Source organism: Equus przewalskii, chromosome 11, assembly GCF_037783145.1.
Source record: "Equus przewalskii isolate Varuska chromosome 11, EquPr2, whole genome shotgun sequence".
Taxonomy (NCBI): domain Eukaryota; kingdom Metazoa; phylum Chordata; class Mammalia; order Perissodactyla; family Equidae; genus Equus; species Equus przewalskii.
In genome coordinates, this window is record NC_091841.1 from 1,690,511 (window position 1) to 1,712,585 (window position 22,075).

At 38.2% G+C, this 22,075-nt stretch overlaps 1 protein-coding gene across 7 annotated transcripts in view; it reads left to right on the forward strand.

The window, feature by feature from the left end:
* Positions 1–22,075, forward strand: part of PDHX (pyruvate dehydrogenase complex component X) — a 180,024-nt gene that overhangs the window by 41,688 nt on the left and 116,261 nt on the right. For all 7 annotated transcript variants that reach the window (XR_011524054.1, XR_011524055.1, XR_011524053.1 and 4 more), the window contains exons 5-10: positions 1,072–1,170; positions 6,371–6,545; positions 8,164–8,311; positions 15,228–15,286; positions 18,366–18,524; positions 20,541–20,605. Coding sequence is in view for 1 of the 7 variants with exons in the window: in XM_070564756.1 (XP_070420857.1) it covers positions 1,072–1,170; positions 6,371–6,545; positions 8,164–8,311; positions 15,228–15,286; positions 18,366–18,524; positions 20,541–20,605 (705 nt within the window). In the remaining 6 variants the exon portion in view is untranslated. The remainder of the gene's footprint in view (positions 1–1,071; positions 1,171–6,370; positions 6,546–8,163; positions 8,312–15,227; positions 15,287–18,365; positions 18,525–20,540; positions 20,606–22,075) is intronic.

Here is a 22,075-nt window from a genome sequence, read left to right on the forward strand (position 1 = left end):
GGCAGGGGACTCAAAGATACATTTCTTCCAAAGAAGACACACGGATGGCCAACAAGCACACGAAAGTATACTCAACATCACTCATCATTTGGGAATTGCAAATCAGAAACACAATGAGATATCACTTCACACTCATTAGAATGGCAGTTATCAGAAAACAAAAACACAGAAAATAAATTGACAAGGATGTGGAGAAATTAGAACTCTTGTGCACTGTTGGTGGAATATAAAATGGTGCAGTCACTGTGGAAAACAATATTGCAGTTCCTTGAAAAATTAAAAATACAATTTCCATGGGATCTAGCAGTGTGTGTTTTGGGTATATACTCAAGCAAGGACTCAAAAAGATATTTGTATACCCATGCTCAAGCAGCATTATTCACAGTTGCCAAAAGGAGGAAACATTGCATGTGTCCAAAATGCGCCGTGTGCATACAGTGGAGTGTTTTTCAGTCTTAAAAAGGAAGAAAATGCTAAACCTACACTATGACATGGGTGAACCTTGAAGACATTATGCTGAGTCAAATAAGCCAGTCACAAAAGGATAAATACTGTATGTTTCCACTTACAGGAGTTACCCAGAGTAGTCACATTGGTAAAGAGAGTAGAATGATAGTTGCCAGAGACTGAGAGGAGGGAGTGTGAAGTGATATCTCATTGTGTTTTTGATTTGCAATTCCCAAATGATGAGTGATGTTGAGTATACTTTCGTGTGCTTATTGGCCATCTGTATATCTTCTTTGGAAGAAATGTATCTTTGAGTCCCCTGTCCATTTTAATCAGGTTGTTTGTTTTGTTGTCATTGAATTGCATCCTTCATCTATTTTTTTAAAGCCCTTGGTATTTACATGAAATAGTAACCAGTTAAATTTGTATGAAAATGTTTTGCGAGTAAAATAAGCCAGATTAGTCCAGATTAATTTATTTGACTATGACTATCTGTGGGAGGCATTTTAGCCTTATTGTAAGTTTTTATTTTTCTAATCATCAGAAAAACTGTTGACATTTAGATATCTTTGAATCAAATATAGGTGTTAATTTGTTCCATTAATCTGCATGTTTTCTTCTTAGGTTTCGTTTAAGTCCAGCTGCCCGCAATATTCTGGAAAAACACACACTGGATGCTAGCCAGGGCACAGCCACCGGCCCCCGGGGGATATTCACCAAAGAGTATGTGTGCACTTTTTGTAATAACCAATTCCATCATTTATCACCATCATCTTTTTCTGGAAATACTTAAAGAAGAGCTTTCTCAGTGTTAAGGTTTAAAGGGAAGGACACTGTTCTCTTGTGCCTTTAATTGCTTTTGTCAGTATAAAATTGTACTCTATGCGAGGGTTGTTTTCTGAATAATTGCAGCATTACTGAAGAAGAGATCTAATTTGGTAACTGAGCCAGATCTTTAGAAATGATGTTTAATGCAGAAAATTAGGGTACAGAATGGCGAAACTTCACATTGTTTTAAATTTGTATGAAATAATCATACAATCATTTAAATTTCTAAAACATGGAAATACACTTTTAAAAATAATTTCATTCTTCTCCATTTGGATTTTGTTCACTTGTTTGATCAAAGCAATTTCCAAATGAGGTTGGTTCTCTTTTTGGGTTTTATTTTCTATTCCATTGATCCAACCATGAGTTAATACCTTTCTTTTTTAGTACAACACTCTTAATTAGAAATATTTTATAGTAAGCTTTAAAATCCGATGAAGCTATCTTTGTTCTTCTTTTTCAATAAATCAGTTTTCTTGGTTTATCTTGTTCTATTTTGCTTCCAAATGAATTTTAATCAATCCTTCTAGCCCCAGGCAGGGCTGGGCAGGACTGTGGTATTTTTATTGGGATTGTATCACATTTTAAATTAATTTAGGGAGGACTGACATCTTTATGATGTTGAGTCTTCCTGTTAAAGAACTCTGGTGTGTCTTTCCATTTGTTTACATTTTGTGTCTTTCAAGAGTATATTAAAACAGGTGGCCCCTGCTCTATTGAAACTTAGTCTAGTGGAGAAAACAAAGATGAATCAAATAGGCATACGAACTAATGTGAAATTACTGTAGTGATGTGTGCCACATTTCTGTTGGCAGTAATGTTAAATTCTTCAAATTGAGTTAATGTTTTAAAGCAGTATGCTTATTCTCTGTTTATCTAATATTGATAAGAAATTGATCAGTAATATTGGCCAAAATTTTTATAAGTTGAGATAGAGCAAAGGTTATGAAATTATTAAGTGGCAGTGCTGGACCAGGTGGCTTTTCTTTTATTGGGTTATTTTACCCTTCATTAAAGCATTGGTTTTTTGTTGGATATTTATTGAAGGCGATACAGCTTTAATGCTCAGCTTTCCTCATTTATCTGTCTTACACCCTTACTGATTTGTTGATCAAACACTTGTGTGTGGTTTTCTTAAACACCAACTGTGACGTTGGTGCCCTACTTACATGAGTTGGAATCCAGCTGTCCTGACCCCTGCCTGAAGGACAGCGTCTTAGACTTTGGGTTTTTACTTAAAGGACTTAAAACTTTCACTTAGCCATAAAAAATTAAAATAAAGAATCTTGATAGCTAGTTACACCTAGTTTTTCCCCACATCAATCCTTACTTAGTGTCTACTATTTATGTCTTAACTTTGTTAAACTTCTGCCAGTCTCTATCTTAGTAAAACCCTGTAAAACTGAGATAAAGCAACTTTCTTTATAACAAAGTAGACTTACCTATGTATCTGAGGGAAAGGATAAAGAATCTGTATTTAGTTCATCAATCATTGAAGATTTGATGAAATGTAAAATAATCATAGCCATACCTTAGAAGGATCAATTTTGCAAATTTGTGAAAGATAAATTAGAGCAGAAAAAGGCTTGAGATAAGGAGATAGGTTAATAGGCTCCTAAAGTAATCCAGCTAAGAGATAGTGAATACTTGAATGTGGATGGAAGATGTAAAAGGGAGATGACTGACAGAGACAGCGTTGTAAGGATAGAATCCAGAACAAGTCAAGGAATGAATTTGGAATTCTGATCTGAGTGATGAAATTTTGGCTTCATAAACAGAAACAAGATTTGGGAGGCATTTGTTTTGGTGGAATAACTAATGTGTTTGGTTTGAAGCTTATTGTCCATGCTGACAAGCCATCTGTTTGAAGCTTATTGTCCGTGCTGACAAGCCATTCAGATATCAGGGTCAGTGAGGTGAAGATGCATTTCAGGAGATAGTTTGGGACTAGAGAGGTAGATTTGGTAGATAATAAAGTGACAGTTAAGATCACCAATAGGTAAACTTGTGAGAAGGCCAAAACTCCTGTGTGTGGGGGGATATCTGTGAGATGGATAAAAAGTCAAGAAAGAAGGGGTCTGAGCAAAGGCTCTGCAAGTTGGTGATTAGGTGACGTTTCAGAAGGCAGTTCTTTGGCGTGGTGGCGCTGGAGTGAACAAGCAGAGCTTCCTTCCTATATCCCCTCTCTTTCCATACGCACTTAATACATATGTGATGGACAAGGATCTTTTTAAACCCAAAGTGAAAGCTACAATAGTAATCTGACATTTCCTAAGGAGAATAAAATCATGTTATCTTGCTGTGTACCCTAAGAAAGCAGTGTTGAAGAGTTATGTTTTAATATTCTTGCTGTCTTTCTCTGTTACCCAGTTCTCCTCCCTGCCCTTACCCTTTAACTTCCCACCATAAGAGAGTCAACCTGTGGTCTTCAGAATATGACATATTACAAAAGACTTCATGAGAAAAATAGATCCTTAAAGCATGCATTATTATGGATTTTTGCTTTGTATACCTCTAAAGATATCTGTGTTTTATCATTAAGGTGAGCTTTTGAAAAAAATTTTGTCCTTGTGTCAAATACAGAAATGTCATCTGATAAAACTGAAAAGTTGTAAGCTTTGGTATAAGCGGCTCCCACAGTACCTCAGCACACATTCTTCAAATAGTGAGGGACATCCTTCCTCCTCACGTTGTCAACCAAACGTGCAAGTAAAATGGAAGGGTCAGTTCCATCTGCTGAGGAACTCCCTCTGTTCCAGTGTATTTATTGAAGAAAATCGTAAGTGTCATGGTCGCTTTTTTAATGTTGCATTGAAGCAAACATATTGCCCAGAATATATCTTGTGCAAAAGCATATAGACTTGACTTTGCCTGTGTGTGTAACTAATTTAAGAAAACAAGTGCTGGGGTCACAGTTACAGGCAGAACACTTTTAGGTTCTTTGCCTACAGCCTAACATCGTTGGTGTATCTACATCTGAAATCATAGTTGTAGTTAATGTTTGTGTTCATATCACAGCATCAGAAATCTGGTAGGCATGACTGACAAGTGTCTGTTACATTTTCACTGGTATCTCTTTTTAAAACTAATTCATAACACCCTCAAATGGATGAAGGGATCTGGCAGAGAAGGTTCCACCCTGAGTGAACTCAAAGCATCCTGCAGAAGTGTATGATGGCATTTTTCTTTTTATTTTTATAGCTCTTATAGCCTGCCTAATTCTTCAGGTTTAGTCTGATAAATTATTTAATGGACAGAAATCATTAAAATCATTCTCTGCATTATAGAAGCTAAATCGTTGACTGTTATTAAGCAGTAATTCACATTTATACTCCCTGAGGTCTGGAAGTAAAGTCAGCAGTACAATGTGCTGGGACCAAGGGCCGGACTGATTCTCTGCTCCCTTGTGAAGAGGGTTAGAGTCCCTTACTTTTACTCTTCACCAAGTGCTGTTTGACCCGAGAATCTCAATTACTGCAGGGGTGGAACCGCACTGCCTTTTCTTGATAAAATACTGTGTATAGGAGTTAAGCTGGTAGTGAAATAAAAATGTGTCTATTTGGTGGGACCAACCTTTTTTTAAAATAGATGTATTTAGGCATTATTTTAGATTTTTTAGTCTCCTCACATGTTCATTGTGTTTGGTGTTTTTATTTTTAACTGATTACTGAGGTAAATTAATGATCCCTGTGCAAAGACATTAATGTGTCTTGGATCTGCCACTCTGATGCTACACTTTATTTGGTTGAAAACACAGATTAGTAAGATTTTGTTAGAGATGTATTTAATTCCTTTATGGGATGGAGAGAGACTAGTAATGTTAGGCTGTGACTTGTATGAGCTCTTACAGGCTAAGATGTTTCATAGAAGGCATTTTTCTGAATCACAAAAGGCCTTATTTTATACCAGGGCTCACACTTTTATCAATCTGGCTAGGGTTTTGGCTCATGCCGGTAAATTGTATTGGCAGTCATTTATTTCTCATGTAAATGATATCACAATTAACTGGAAAATGCTGCTTTTGGTTATAAATATCCTGAATAAGTTAAAACTTACCTTCCAAACATAAGTAAGTTTGTTCTCAAAAGCCCTAGCAGTCCATAAGATGGTTCTCCAGGACGCTTGTCGTCAACAGCCCTAGCAGTCCATAAGATGGTTCTCCAGGACGCTTGTTCTCAAAAGCCCTAGCAGTCCATAAGATGGTTCTCTGGGACGCTTGTCGTCAAAAGCCCTAGCAGTCCATAAGGTGGTTCTCCAGGACGCTTGTCGTCAAAAGCCCTAGCAGTCCATAAGGTGGTTCTCCAGGACGCTTGTTCTCAAAAGCCCTAGCAGTCCATAAGGTGGTTCTCCGGGACGCTTGTCGTCAAAAGCCCTAGCAGTCCATAAGATGGTTCTCCAGGACGCTTGTTCTCAAAAGCCCTAGCAGTCCATAAGGTGGTTCTCCGGGACGCTTGTCGTCAACAGCCCTAGCAGTCCATAAGGTGGTTGTCCAGGACGCTTGCTCTCAAAAGCCCTGGGCAGTCCATAAGATCGTTCTCCAGGACGCTTGCCCCCTCAGTCTTTCGTAACCATCACTGTCTTGGGGCCCATGCTTTGAGAATCAGCATTGGGAGCCTCCGGTTATTTCCATGCTACCCTTTGTGTAATGGGCAAAAGGCCTTTGTCAGGAGGTCCTACCCTTCATTCAGTCCCAGAGTAGCTGTTAATTTGAGGTATCCTTATTTAATTCTATTCTAGTCTGTTCTAGTGACAAAATGTTCTTCTGATTGCCTCACTTTCTGTTTAATCTGCCTACTTGTGCATAGGTATTAGAAAAGCAGCAGAACGTTTGCAGGCTTTGGAGTTGGCCATGCCTGGGTGTGATCCGGGCCTGGCAGCTCTTAGCTGCCCACCTCTCCAGCCTCCTCTTTGAGCCCCCTCACTGTGTTCACTGCACTTCTGCCGCACTGGCCTGCTTTCTGCTCTTAGAAGAAGCCTTGTTCTCCTTGACGTCTGCATATTTCTGTGTCTTCCCTCCACATCTCATCCATTTTCTAAGAGCTCTCTCATATTCCCTGTTGCTAATCATGGGTGTCTCATTCTCTCTTATCTCCAGGGATGCTCTCAAACTGGTCCACTTGAAACAGCTGGGCAAGATCACTGAGTCCAGACCCGCCCCAGCCCCTCCAGCTGCTCCCACGGTACCTCTGCCTGCACAGGCCCCAGCAGGACCATCTTATCCCCGGCCCATGATCCCACCCATGTCGATTCCGGGACAACCTAATGTAGCGGTAATGTCTTCTGAGAAGATTCTGTTTTTCAGACTTTAAGTGAGAGAGAAAATAAGAACCGTTACTGTCTGTTTTACTAATACTTTTAGCAATCTATTTTAGTAGTAGCTAAAGTGATAAAGACAGAATTCTCCAAATGCTTTGTTCTGCAGATTTTCTAACACAAACCAAGTTGGTTTGTACAGTGCTAAGTTCCAAATAGAGCACAGGAATTGTGGTTCCGTTTAGATACCAAAGTTCTGCAGTTTCAGTACCGCATATATGCTCTGTAATCATGACACTTTCCACGTCTTTTTTCTCAGGTGTGGTACTAATAATCCGTAACTGGCACTGGCTCCCTTTTGTGGATGTGTTTCATTCTTTGAATAGACAGTCTCACTGTGAAGGACTGCAGACACTGTACAGCTGGTTATTCTTGTCTTCTCGGGTACATGCAGTATAACAGCCCTTTTCTTTTGTGAGGAAGATTGGCCCTGAGCTAACATTTGTTGCCAGTCTTCCTCTTTTTGCTTGAGGAAGATTGTTGCTGAGCTGACATCTGTGCTGCTCCTCCTCTATTTTCTGTGGGATGCTGCCACAGCATGGCTTGACGAGCGGTGCTAGGTCTGTGAAGAAATATATTCCAATATAATATTTTAAAAGAATTGAAAACAATCTAACTTTCATAGGAAACATTTTTTTAATGTAGATTAATGATTCATGACTACATGCACAAAAAGTTTATGTGCACTAGTCAAATCTTGTTTGTTTAAAAAAGTTACTCGGATTAGGATGGTAAACCTTACTTTCACTTCTTCTGGTATGTAGAGAGCGTTTATTCTATGGGATCAACTGCTTTGCTAACATGAAATGTCTGATTTCCTAAGAGAGCATCTGTAGAAAAAGAAATCAGCTGCACTTTCCTCCTCTCTGTGTTGTCCTGAAGGGACTGGGCCACAGTCCCGGAACGGAGCGAAGGAAGGGAAGGAATTAGACGTAATTGAAGGTCCATCCTGCCTTTGTTAGAGGTTCAGGGGACAGAGCGGAAAAGCTACAGTGAAGTTACAGGAAGATTTTATTATCTCGTTCATACTTTAGATCACGAATTTCTAGGAAGTAAGGTACTCCCGTGATTTTTTAAAAAGACAAGCCAAAATAGAAATAGTTTAGCAGATTATGAAGTATATTGCATTATTTTTTTCTACTGTATGCCATTATTATAAGTAAGAATTGCTTTTACTTGTTGATTTATTGGCTGCTTTGAGTTTTATTAAGAAATGATGTTTGTAACAAAAGTTGCTTACAGGTAGTGGCTGTGTGTGTGTGTGCATGTTCATGTCCGTGGGGGAGTTATTCAAGATTTGGCAGATTTCTTTTTAAATCATCTTAAACATAGTAACATAAGATGTCCCATTCACAATTGAAACATGTTTTCCTACTTTTTTCTAGTAGTATACTATAAAATTAAAACTCCTCAGATTTCTTATATTCCTCCTTATACTAAGAATTTTTAATAGTACTTTTCCTGTATTAATCTTTAGTTATTATCATAAGTAACAGACTGGATTTCAGTTAGGAAGTTTGTCGGTTTATTCCCCTTCTGTTTATGGTTTAATGGAAAATTGCTATTTCTTTGCAGGGCACATTCACTGAAATCCCCGCCAGCAATATTCGAAGAGTGATTGCCAAGAGGTTGACTGAATCTAAAAGTACCATACCTCACGCATATACTACTGTCGATTGTGACCTTGGAGCTGTTTTAAAAGCTAGACAAAATCTGATCAGAGGTTGGTAAAGTTGAATTTACATAATGCAATACACGTGCTAACTATCATGAAATCGTTTATTTATAAAATGTACATTATGTAGCTTTCTGTTTCAATTTCATCATCTGGGCATATTTTAGTGCTAGAGAAAATGATTGGTTCTCTTTTCCTGTAAGAATAAATTGGTTCCATAGTATTGAAGAAATAATACTTTTTGGTATGATACCTGAATGAAGCAGTCTCAGCATGTAAAAAGTCCAAAACTGATTTAAGAATGTTTTGGATTATAAATACTGCTTAGATATCACTCTTCCTTAGGCAAGCTTTTTTATTTCTTCAGAATTCATTTTCAGGTGATTAAATGTGTAATGTTCCTCCCCCAAATCAATTAAAACTTAGGTTACTGGGAGACGTGAATTTTTAGAATGAACTGATGTTTTCTTTCTTTCTTTTCAACATGTAAGACATTTGTTTCATTTTCTTGCCTTATTGCACCATTGAAGACCTCTGGTACAGTGATGGATGTGGGTGGTGAAAGCAGGCTGCCTTGCCTCGTTCTTGGTCTTGGGAGAAAGCGTTCAGTCTTTTGTGTTAGCTGTAGGTGTTTTGTGGCTTTCCTTTGCAGGTTGAAGAAATTTGTATTTCTGATTTGCTGAGAGTCTTAAGCATGAGTGGATGTTGAATTTTGTCAAATGCTTTCTGTGCATCTTTTGAGATAATCTTTCCTTTTTCTGTTAATATGATGAATTATGTTGGTTGATTTCCAAATGCCAAATCAACCTTGTTTACGTGAGTGATTCCTCATTAATGAGTGATTAAAACTCATTTAACCATTAGTTTTCTTATATGTTCTTTGATTCCATTTTCTAAAATTTTGCTAAGAATCTTTCCACCTGTGCACATGAGAAATACTGACCTGTAGTTTTCCTTTATTGAGGTGTTTTTTCTGGGTTTGTGGTCAGATCTCATAGACTGAGTTGGGAAATGTTTCCTCCTTTATTTTCTGGAAGAGTCTGGGTAGAATTAGTTTTATTTCTCATTGTTTGGTACAATTCAGCAGTGAAGCTTTTTAGGCCTGTGGTTTTCTATACAGGGGACTTTTTAACTACTAATTCAATTTTTTAAATAGATACAAGTTATCTATTTCTCCTTGAATGAGCTTTGGTAGTTTGTGTCTTTCAGGTTTGTTTATGTTATCTAAGTTACCAATTTACTGGCATAAAGTTGTTCATTAGATTACTTTATTATACTTACAACACCTGTATAATCTGAAGTGATGTCCCCATTTTCAGTGTTAGTAATTTGTGTCTTTTGACTTTCTTGATCAATCTGGCTAGAGGGTTATCAATTTTATTATCTCGTCGAAGAACCAGCATTTGATTTCACTCACTTTTTCTATTGTTTTCTATAATTTTGTTTTCACTGATTTCTGTTCTCACCTTTATTATTTCCTTTTTTCTATTTGTTTTGGTTTAATTTGCTGGGTTTTTTCCTGATTTCTTAAGGTGAAAACTGAGATCAATACGATAAACTTCATTTATTTCTAACATAAGCATATAATGCTTTTCAATTCCCTTAAGCAGTGCTTTAGCTATATGGCACAAATTTTGATGTTTTATTTTCCTTTTCATTCAATTCAAGATGTTTTCTAATTTCCCTTGTGATTTCTTTTTTGATCCATGAATTATTTAAAAGTGTAAGTTTAATTTCCAAATATTTGGGGGACTTTTCAGTTAACTTTCTTTTATGGTTTCTAGTTTAACTCCATTGTGTTTAGAGAACACACTTTGTTTGAATTGTCTTAAATTTGTTGAGAGTTATTTTATAGTCATAGTAGGGTCTGTTTTGGTGCATGTTTCATGTGTACTTGAAAAAAGTGCATTTTCTACTTTTGTGGGGGTTTTTTTCCTACTGTTGTTTTGAGACGGGTTTCATAAATGCCAGTTAGGTGAAGTTTGTTGGTAGTATTGTTCATGTCTTCTGTGTCCTTACTGATTTCCCATCTGTTTGTTCTGTCAATTCTTAAAGGAGGAGTGTTAAAATCCCCACTTATTATGGTGGATTTGTCTGTTGCCCCGTTTAGTTCCATCAGGTTTTGCTTTATACGTTTTGAAGGTCTCTTATTAGACACATACACATTAGGACTTCTGTGTGTTCTTGCTGAAAAGACCTGTCACATAACGTCCCTCTGTTCCTGGTGTGATAAGCCTTGTCCTCAAACCTTCTTTCTCTGATGTTGGTAGAGCCACTCCAGCTTTCCTTGATTAGTGTTTGTGTGTCTTTTTACATCTTTTTAGTTTTAACATGTCTATGTTTTTATATTTAAACTGATTTCTTGCAGATGTCATGTAATTGGTTCTCACTTTTTTATCCAGTCCCACAGTCTCTGTTTTTAAATTAAGGTGTTTAAACCATTCACATTTAATGATTTTATCCTCACTTTTTCTTTTGTACCATTTGTTGTCCTTTGTACCATTTTGTCCTTTGTTTTTATTTGTCCCATTCTTCTTCCTGTTTTTCCTGTTTTCTTGACTCTTTTTGGATTTGTTAATTTTTTATTTATGATTCCATTTTATTTCTATTCTGTCTCTTCTCTCTGGTTTTTTGTGTGTGTGTGTGTGGTGGTTCCCTTAGGATTTATAATGTAATTCTTTAACCTGTCACAGTCCACCCTCACGTTTCCTTATAGCACTTGTATGTATAGTGTAAGAACCTTACAATACACCTGCATTTCCTCCCTTCCGTCCTTGGTGCTGCTGCTCTCGTGTTTTACTTCTGTGTACGATGTAAGCCCCAAAATATATGTATGATGTTTTTTGCTTTATCAAATCAACTATATTTTAAAAAGTTTTAAAAAATGAGAAAAAAAAATCTTTTTATATTTGTCCATATTTTTACCATTTTTATCATTCTTCATTTCTTTGTATAGATCCAGAGTCCTACCTGGTATCATACTTCTGCTCAAATAACTTCTTTTAATGTTTCTTGTAGTACAGGTTGGCTGGCAATGAATTCTCTCAGCTTTTGTCTGGAAAGGCTATCCTCCTTCATTTTTTCCCTTTCTTTAATTATTAGTTTTGGCAAAGCGTATGTAAAATAAAATTTACCCTCTTAACCATTTTCAAGTGTATGTAGTTCAGTGGTGTTAAGTACGTTCATATTGCTGTGCAGTCATCACCACCATCCATTCACAAAACTCTTCATCATGCAGCTCGGAAACTGTGTACCTATTAAAGACTAGCTCCCTATCCCTCTTTCCCCTCGACCTCCAGCAACCGCTATTCTGCTCTCTGTCTCTGAATTTGACTACCTTAAGTACCTCGTATGAGTGGACCCGTACAGTACTTGTCCTTTTGTGACTGGCATATTTCACTTAGCATATTATCCTCAAGCTTCATCCATATTGTAGCTTGTGTCAGAATTTTCTTCCTCTTTAAGACTAATAGTATTCCATTTTATATATACACCACAATTTGTTTATCCATTTATTTGTCAATGGACACTTGAGTTGCTTCCACCTTTTGACTATTGTGAATAATGCTGCTGTGAACGTGGATGTACAAATCTCTCTTTGTGGCCAAGCTTTCAAATCTTTTGGTTATATCCCCAGAAGTGTTATTTATGGATCATGTGGTAATTGTATTTTTAATTTTTTGAGAAGCTGCTGTACTGTTTTCCTTTGTGGCTGCACCATTTTGCATTCCCATCAGCAGTGCACAAAGGTTCCAATTTCTCAACGTCCTCACCAACGCTTGTATTTTTTTTTTTCTTTTTGATAGTAGCCATCCTAATCAGTGTGTCTCCTTCATTTTTGAAAGATATTTCTGCTGGGTATAGAATTTTGAGTAAACAGATTTTTTGTTTCAGTACTTTAAATAAAGATACCATTCCATTATCTTCTGACTTGCAAAATATGTGCTGCCATTCTTATCTCTGTTCCCCTGTATCTGATGTTTTCCCTGCTCTCTGGTTGCCTTCAAGATTTTCTCCATTAGCAGTTTGACTGTTACGTGCCTGAACGTTTTTCTCTATTGTATGTATCCTGTTTGGGTTTCTCTCAGCTTCTTGGATTTGTGGTTTGTTGTCTTTCATTAATTTTGGACCTCACAGCCATTATTTTTAACTATATCATCTGCTTTGTGTGTTTTCTCTCTGGGACTCTAGTTATGAATGTTAGACTAAATTTTCCAAAGCTCTTAGATGCTCTGTGCTTTTTTTTTCCACTCTATTTTCTGTTTGTGTTTCATTTTGGAATTTCTTGTTGACCTGGCTTCACTTTCACTGATTCTTTCTCTGCTCTTAAGTCTGTGAAGCTTGACAAAAGAGATTCTTTCTTTGATAGCATGGTTCCCCCCCTGGATTTCCGTGTGAATGTTTGTATAGTTTCCATCTGTCTACAGATATTCCCCATTGGTTCCTGCACGCTGTCCCATTCTCTGTTCTGTTCCACCATATTCTGACAGTGCTTAATCACTTCCTGTGTCCGTTTTTCCTCAGAGGGCACCATTGCCCTTTACTTTCAGTTCACCTGTTTGCTTTGTAATGTCAGCTCCCTAATGGACTCTAGGAAGTTATGATTTTATAGTTTATCCTACTTTTTCTCCCACTTATAGGATGGGAACAGCTTGCTCTTGTGGCTTTCTACATCCTAAGTGAAAGCAGGACTGATGAGTCAGTATAGGTACAGACTTTCAAGGCGACTTTCAAGACTTTGAAGACAAGCTGATAGCTTTGGAAAGTTCAAGGAACCAAGTGGAAAGCTGTTTGAAGGAAAGTGATCAATACTCAAAAAGTTAACTCTGGAAGCTCCCCTTATAGGTCTCAAGTCATGCTTGCTTGGTTAAGATATCATGGTTATTGTGGGAATACTTTTCCTCTCATGAGGCAGCAAGCAAGCAGTAGTGTTTCAGTGAAGGTGTGGGTTAGTGTAGCATCTTTGCCTGCTCCAGCTTTTTGTGTGTCCTTGCAATTGGGAATTTCCTGATGAGTCTTGAAAGAGCCCACGTGATCTCTGTGTCTCCACTCCTCTTTCTTGTGTAAGGTTATATCACATTCTATAAGCATGTTCCACACTTTGTTTTATAACAAGATGCAAATGAAAAGGTTTGATATTCTCTTACAAACTATTTCCTACTCTCTTCTTAATAAATGTCACCAATGGTCTCCTTTCAGTATGTTTGAAAATTTCGGTAATAAAGAGTTAAAAATGGAGGAACTTGAAAAAAATCTCCTTTGCATATGTTAAATTTGAGATGATGCCTGTTAGACATGTAAGTGGAAATGTCATGTGAGAAATCGGATGAGTCTGAAGCTCCAGATACATCAGGATTAGAGGTGGAATTTGGAGGAATCATCAAATCTTCATCATATAAATGGTATCAAAACCATGTAACTGAAAGTTCTCAACTGGGGAGATGCCAACACTGAGAGGAAGGGACTGAAAGTGAGTGAGTGAGCGGAGAGTGGAAAAAAACAGAGAGCTTAGTGACAGAGAAGCCAGGAAGAGACAGTGTTTCAGTCAAGATGAAGAGAGTGATACAGTCTAGAAAACTAAATGTTGCAGTCTGATGAGCGCAGAGATTTGAGGTGAGGACCATGGACTGGGCGGCAGGTTTGGAAATGATCAGCTGGCAGGTGGTTTGGGTGGAGACCTTCAGAGAGTGGAGAAAGTGAGGAGGAGGCTGAGAGGCGTGAGGGATAAGCATGATGAGTTCATAACCTACTGTGTCTTCATATTTGAATGTATGCACCAAGTCTTTTCTCTCGTTACCAGGAAAAGTCTCCAAGCACTGGATGTCCATTTATGTTTCTGCTCCTAAAGGGATTTTAAACAAACGAAAATGCATACGTGTTTCTGGAAGTATGAATTAGGAGAGTTGTGAGTTAGGAGAGCAGCTGACAGTTGCCATGGCAGTTTGGCAGTATGTAGGTTTATGATAATTCATCTAACCTCTTTCTGAAAGCCCCAGCATGCCTTTGGAATGAGCTGTTCACATAAAATTCCATGATTCTATAGTAACAGGATTTGTGTGTCCTGCCACCTGCTATTGACTAGATCTTGATCTTGAAGTCTTTTTCTAGAACCGGTTGCAGTAAAGAATCAGTTTTCCCACTGGGAAAAGCAAAGTGTAAATCAAACACTTTAGTTATGATCAGCTCTGTGGGAAGGGAGGGGACCTGAGCTTTATGTTGAAATCGTTATGTAAACTGGAAGGAAGTAGATTCAGTTGGATTGACCATAAAACTAAACAGAGAACCTCGCTCTGTTCTTTGCACGAGGGACTGTGTCAGTGTTGCTTCCTCTCTGGCATTTGCTGTGTCCTGTTTTGTTAAGTTAAAAAGCAGCTCTTGTTTAATGGGATGGTCTTAAAGTTTTTCATTGTATGCCCCATTAGTAGAAAGGAATTTTTGAACACCTCCCTTTCTCTATATATATTTGTTTCTTTAAAGTGACTGTATATACAACTGTTCTAATATAATCAGTATATTATAAGGCATGCACAGGATAAGCACATTTGAAAAGGATGAGAAAATGAGTCACCTTGGATACCACCTGGTCATTCACACCACAGGGAGGCCATTTGTCTGCTTAGAGATGGAGGAGTGGCTTCTCTTCGTTGCTTATGGTTATGATGTGTCTTTGAAGTTGTCATGTATGATATCTGAGCAACTTAAAGGAATTGTGATTGGGGCCCAGAAGTAAACTTTACATTCATGGTCAAGCACCATGACCTTGACCTCATTATCCAGGACTTCATCTAATGCAGGTTTTCCTAAACAGGGGGGCCTTATTGACTCAGCAAACAAAGCACACACCTGTAGTATTCTCTATCGCTGTTTGTCAGTACCATCCACGAGTCACAAGCGTGAAATCACGGTGGTCAACGCTAAAGTTTTATTAGAGATACTCCTTTTAATATGCTTGTTTTTCTTTCAGATAACATTAAAGTGTCAGTAAACGATTTTATCATCAAGGCAGCAGCTGTTACCCTTAAAGTAAGTAGCAAACCCCAAGTAATTTTGGCTTCTAAAGTAGTCTCCTGTCTTGGGCTTTTTCTAATGATAACTAAAACTCTTATTGTTAAATCACAAAAATTTTATAATTGTATTGCTAAAAACATTTGATCATTTAATCTCACTCCCTCACTTTACAGATGAAGACACTGAGACTCAAATGGCTTACAAATAATTATAGCAGAATAAAGACCGTTCATTCCACAATGCTGATGGATCTCCTGTCTTATGCTAAATACATTCCAGGCTCTGCAGATAAGTAGTGAGGAAAAGCCCCGCATGGGTTCTGCTCTGTGGGCCTCACGTTCCAGTTGGGAGAGAGGAGCAAATTTACATCAGATAGTGAAAGTGCGAGGAGGAAAAGAAAGCAGAATAAGGGGACAGGATGACTAGGGGTGTTACTTTCAAAGGTAGGCAAGGACGGCCTCTCTGGCAGGGTGCTAACTGAGACAAGGCCTGTACAAGAGAGCGAGCTGAGCGAAGAGTGCTCCCGCAGAGGGGCCGCGGCACAAAGGCTGTGAGGAGTGGGTGGCTCCTTCAGCCAAGGGTGCCTGGAGTGGCGAGAGCAGGAGGAGAGAGGGGCAGCGATGAGAGGAAACATAAAGGAGGGAAGAGTTGAAGAGAAACCATTGTTTGTGAGGCCTTGATGGCCATGGTAAGGACTGGGGTTTATTGTGAGCGAGAAGGAAGCCTTTGGAGGGTTTTGAACAAAGGGCTAGCATGCTCTGACTTAGCTTTACAGAGAACAAGGAGAGGCCGCCGTGGTCGCGCATGGGACAGCCCGTGGAGAGGCCAGGCTGAGGCAGAGGACAGGCGCTCGGCTGAGGTGGAAGCAGCGGGGCAGGGCGCAGGGGAGATTTTGGTGGCCTTTCAAAAGCGGAGCCGACTAGATTTGCTGATGGACCGAATGTGGAGTGTGAGAGAAAGAAAGATGAGGATTTGGGCCCGAGCAGTGGGAGAAATGGAACCTTCCCTGTGCTAAGATCGAGAGAATGGGAGAGGAACAGGTTTGAGGCAGGGAGTCTGGAGTTTGGTTTGGACAAATTAGGTCTCAGAAGCCTAATAGTGTCCCAGGGCAGGGTGCAGGGGCCAGGGGACACGAGAGGTGCAGTTCAGTGGAGTATGTGGCTGGGACGCCAGTCTAAGCCCAGGCTTCCTGCCCCTGCACAGCCCTGTTGCTGTCACTCCGTCTCCCCAGAACCAGGCTGCTTTCTGATCGCTGCCTGTTAGTGCTGTGTTTGAAGGGCGTCTGTAAAGAATTTATTTTTGTTTCTGGAACACTACAGTGGAAGAGTTTTGAAGGCACGGCTTTTCAGCCGTTCAGTATCTAAATTCATATGGCTCTTCTCTTTTGACCAGAGAATGTTTTGAGTTATATTGATGACTTTTGAATTATGAATCATTCTTGCCTTCTGTAAGTGAATCTTTCGTGGTCTTTGGCTGTTTGTTAATATTTCATTTCATAATTTTGTATCAGAAGCCGTAAGTAATTGTGATTTATGTTTTGTGTGTATAGAATTCACCAGTAAAAATATCTGAACCAGGTTCTGTTTGGAGGAGGGGCCTTGGTAACGTTCCCATTTTTTCCCCATAATTATTGAGCTGTTTAATTTTCAGCTTTTTCTTGAATCAATTTTAGAAACTTATATATTCCTGGAAAATCATTTCTATCATCTGGATTCCCAAACTTATTAGCCTGGAGTCATTTAAATTTGTTTCTTGTAATTATTTTAATGTCCTCAGTGCCTGGGGTTTTTCTGAATGCTGTCTTGCTTTTATTATTGCATATTTGTATTCTCACTCCTTTTATATTGTTTTATTATGTATTCCTTCATTTCCTTAGGTTTATTTTGGTTAGAAATATTTTGTCAGAAAATTTGAATGTATAATTCATTATAATTATTTTCTATTAGTAAGAAGGATCAAGATTATGAATTTTCCTTTGAACACAACTCAGGCTATGTCCCATAGGTTTTTGTTATGTAGTTTCTAGTTAAATTTATTTGCCGGATATTCTTTATTTGTGAGAGGCGCTTTTTTCCTCTTACTTAGTGTTGTCTATGAAGAATTTAAAATCTTCTGAGGGTTTGAGACTTTATTATTTTGACATAGTGGCATTGTGGAATGAACGAGCTGAGCCTTGAAAGAAGGAGAGTGAAAAAGGCCAGTGAAGAGGGAGGAAATGGAAGTGTGCCCTGCCTGGCAGTGAACATCCTGCGTAAAGTGGGGAGTTCGTCTTAGGGCAGTGGTCCCCAGTGAAATTAGATAGGCAGGGTGGAGTCAAATTGTGGATGCCATGCTTAAATGATGTGCTGGGCGGCTTGGATCTTATTCTCTAGAAAGACTTTTTGAGAAGAGAAATTAGTTTTTGATTTCTGTTTTTCAGCATCATCTTCTCCTGTGATCTTTGGCAACATTATCCATACACACGGTTTCCAGGCATTTAGACGTTTCATCTGTTTTTTTCATCCTCAGTGCCATTGTATATATATAAAACATATACATGCTCCTATCTAGTCTGTATCATATGAAGTATATATCATATGTTTATGAAGCCTGGGAAATCGCTTTTAAATAGTGAAGACATTTATTAAGGACCTGCTACTGTCTCCCAGGGCTGCTCTGGAAAATCAGACCTCCTTCATGTCACTGGAATAGTATGGGTGAATGTCACTTGCCTACCCTCCTCCCCTCTTCTCCTCAGGGTCATGTCGGTCATCAGATGAGGCAAGAAGTATAACAAATGTTAAATACTTTCTGGCAATCAGATTTAACAATGGGAGCCCCTTTTTTAACCATGATATAAAGAGATCAGAACTTGTATTTTCTCAAAATTTCCTCCAGCTTGCTTCAAAAAAGATGATGTGTTTATTCTTCTCAAACATAAAAAATATTTAATGCAGAGATCCAAACCATTTTCTCAAACCAAATTTGTCTTTATTTCCTTCTGTCTAGCTATATTCACTTTCAAAAATGCATCGTAATGTTAGTTACTTTTCTGTAGCCACCTTGGTCTAAAGCTACTTTTTGAGTAAGCTGTTTTTTCTGTTTTGTTTCCTAGCAAATGCCGGGTGTCAATGTAAGCTGGGATGGAGAGGGCCCAAAGCAGCTGCCCTTCGTTGACATTTCAGTGGCTGTGGCAACAGACAGAGGTTTAATTACACCAGTCATAAAAGATGCTGCTGCTAAGGGCATACAGGAAATTGCTGACTCTGTAAAGGTGCGTCTTAACAAGTGCTGTTCTTTCTGAGCCGGCCCTTGCGGCCTAGTGGCTAAAGCTCCGTACTCTCCCCATTCAGCGGCCCAGGTTCGTGTCCCAGTCACGGAACCACACCATCAGTCTGACAGCTGCCACGCTGTGGTGGCGGCTCATGTAGAAGAACTCAAAGAACTTACAACCATGCCCTGGGGGGCTTTGGGGAGGAAACAAGAAGACTAACAACAGATCCTAGCTCACGTGAATTGGACAGGCACATATCACATGAACTTCGAAAGGCATTTCTTTAAAGGCAGACGATCTCAGCATATCCTGATGAGGACCAGGCTGAAATGAATAAAAGACATATTCACTTAAAAAATTAGGTTGCAAGCAGGAAAACACATTTGTAGGTTGTTCTCTCTACTTATGATGTTCCAGGGACTATACAAGTCTCAGTTTCTCCTCGTTTTTCATATTGGATCCAAATAGTTTTATAAGTAACTGTATAGCCAACTAGTATAAATATGTAATAGTTTCAGTTGGCAGTAATTCACAATGATATGTTGAGATCATTTTTAGATTTTTAAAGATTGTTTCATTTTTCAACAATTCAGTTATCTTTGGTTTAAGATGAAATAGTTATCAATGGTGGTTGTACCTATGCTAGCTATATAATACAGAAAATAAAGTAAGCACCAGATTTGTTTCATCTGCCCAAATGAAATAGCTTCATTTTTCTCTATTCTTCCCCTCCTAAAGAACTTCATTATTAATTTTTATATGTAATGACTCAACCTCTGTTCCTTTGCTTTTTTTGGAAGCTTTGAAAATAAAAACATAAGTTTGGCTGGTTGCAAGTGCAGGTAGAGAAAAATTTAACTACTTTTCTTAATGTCACTCTCAGAGTGTCATCTGTCTTTCCCTCTATAAGTTTTTAGAAAGCAGTGTTTTCAATCCTCGTAGGAAATTACTACATTATATTCCTTGTGGCAGTTTAAGTTGAACTAGCTCATTCAGGAAATGCCTCAGCTGTAGGAGCAAGAATCAAAAGAATGTCCATTTTTCTAGGCCTTTGTAATTCTGTTTCTGAGAATTTATATGAAATAATTCTAAAGAATCCAGTGAACCAAATTATAACACTGGGGGAATGACTAAATTGTGGCAAATACAGTTTGTTTGTTTGTTTGTTTTTTGAGGAAGATTATCCCTGAGCTATCTGCTGCCAATCCTCCTCTTTTTGCTGAGGAAGACTGGCCCTGAGCTAACATCCGTGCCCATCTTCCTCTACTTTATGTGTGAGATGCCTGCCACAGTATGGCTTTCCTAGCAGTGCTGTGTCCACACCCGGGATCCGAACCAGCGAACCCTGGGCCGCCAAAGCGAAACATGCGCACTTAACCGCTGCACCACTGGGCCAGACCTGAAACAGTCTTTAGAATGTTAAGGAGACATTTGGAAATCATTTATAAGGACTAACAACACAGAAGGTGCTTATAATATTGAGAAGTGAAATATAAAATTCTATTTTTTTAACTGTCTGAAGTTGCGTATATCTTATGGGTAGAAAAGAAGCAAATACTGAAAGGGGAAAATTGGTATGTTGGTTGTGGAATTGTTGCTATTGGATAATTTGTTTAAAGGCTACTAGATTGACAAGAGTGGCTTCTTCTGATACTTTGTCTTACAAGAAAAAATTTTATGGGAAAAATAGAAAATTGTATTTTATATATAGAAAACACTGAAACATTCAGTGTTGTAATGGTGCAAAGGGTAATTTCAATATGTGAAGAATTTTTAAAGGGAAGTGATTTTTTCTAGAGTTTTGATATACGTCTTTAGATTCTTGTATCACCTATGGTCTAACGTGTTCATTTTTTAATTGTAATAGAGAAGACGATTTCATTACATGCACCAATCTCATAAAGTCAGATCAGGGCCCATCAGAGATGAGTGTGCACCCTGCTCAGATGTTTCAGGTGACAGAATCAACTGTGTAACCTGGTCTTGGTTGTCATGCTCTGTGTGTATTTTCCTCAGGCTCTGTCAAAGAAGGCAAGAGATGGAAAACTGTTACCTGAAGAATACCAAGGAGGATCTTTCAGGTAAAATTTTAAACTCTTAACTGATATAAGACTTATGAAGTCCACGTCAACCTGTTCCATTTATTTCCTGAAACGTTTTTTTTTAATTTAAGCTAAATATCGCATACTTTATTTAGACAGCAGAATATGTGAAAATATCCTTCAGAATCCTCAGGCTTTCATATCAAAGCTAGTAGGGTTAGCTCGTTTTAACCTGTTCAGATGTTCATAGAAAGATACTCAGGGCCTGAAACTTAAAAAGTTTTAAAAATTATACTTAGGGTATGTTTAGAAATCTCAACTGTTTTTTTTTTTTTCTACTTGTGATCTTTTGTTTTAAGATACTTTGGAGAAAAATGTTAACACTTAGATCCTTCAGTTATTATCAGCTTTGTTTTTGTGTCGCTTACATACAATAAAGTACCCTGAGTGTAGCTTGAATGTTTTACAAGGTGAAGAAAACTAACCAACCAAGACAAGATACACTTTCTTCCCCTTCATAAGCATCCCCCCTCGAAGGTAACCGCGTTCTGCAAATGATCACCATGGATTTGTTTTGCTAGCTCTGATCTTTACATAAGTGCGTGTTCTCTGGTGTCTGCATATTCACTCAGTATCGATGTCTGTGAGATTAACCTGCTGCTGTGGGAAGCAGTCAAATGCTTGCCGTTATTACAGTGCACAGGATTCTGTGGTATGCCGCGTAGTGTACCAGCATCCATTCTACTGTCGTTGGGCATTTGTGTTGTTTAGAGCTTGCTCCTGTTACAGATGATGGTGCCCTGAACGTTCGTATGTTTTGTGGTGAGTGTGTGCACATAGTTTTCTTGTGTAGACCTGAAAGTAGAATTGCTGAGTTGGAAGCTCTGTTAATAGGTACTGACAAACAGTTTTCCCAAGTGGTTATATAAACTTATACTTTCATCAACAGCATATGAGAATTCTTGTTGCTCCATGTTCTTGTCAACACTTAGTAATGTTAAGTTTTAAATTTTAATGATTTTGGGGGTGTGTAGTGGTACTCTTTGTGGTCAGACGAATGCAAATTAATAATGTTGAATACTGTTTTCATTTATCTATCAGCCATTTGGATGTCTAGAAACTAATCAGATAAAGTACCTGTTGAAGTCTTGTGTCCATTTTTAAAAATGATTTTCAGTTCTTATTTCTGAATACACAGACTTTGTAGGATATACATTATTTCAAATACCCTTTTCTCACTCTCTACCTTGCCTTTGGAATTTCCTTGATGGTGTTTTTAATGAGCAAAAGTTCTGAATTTTAATGAAGTCCTATTTATCAGTATTTTTCTTTATAGTTATACTTTTTATGTTAGGAATTATTGCCTGTCCCAGAATCATGAAGTTATTCTTGTGTATTATCTTCCAGAAGCTTTATAACTTTTCACATGTAGGTCACCTGAAGTTGGATTTTGTGTGTGTGTAAAGATAAAGGTCAAAATTCCCCTCCCCATATGGATATTAAATTGAC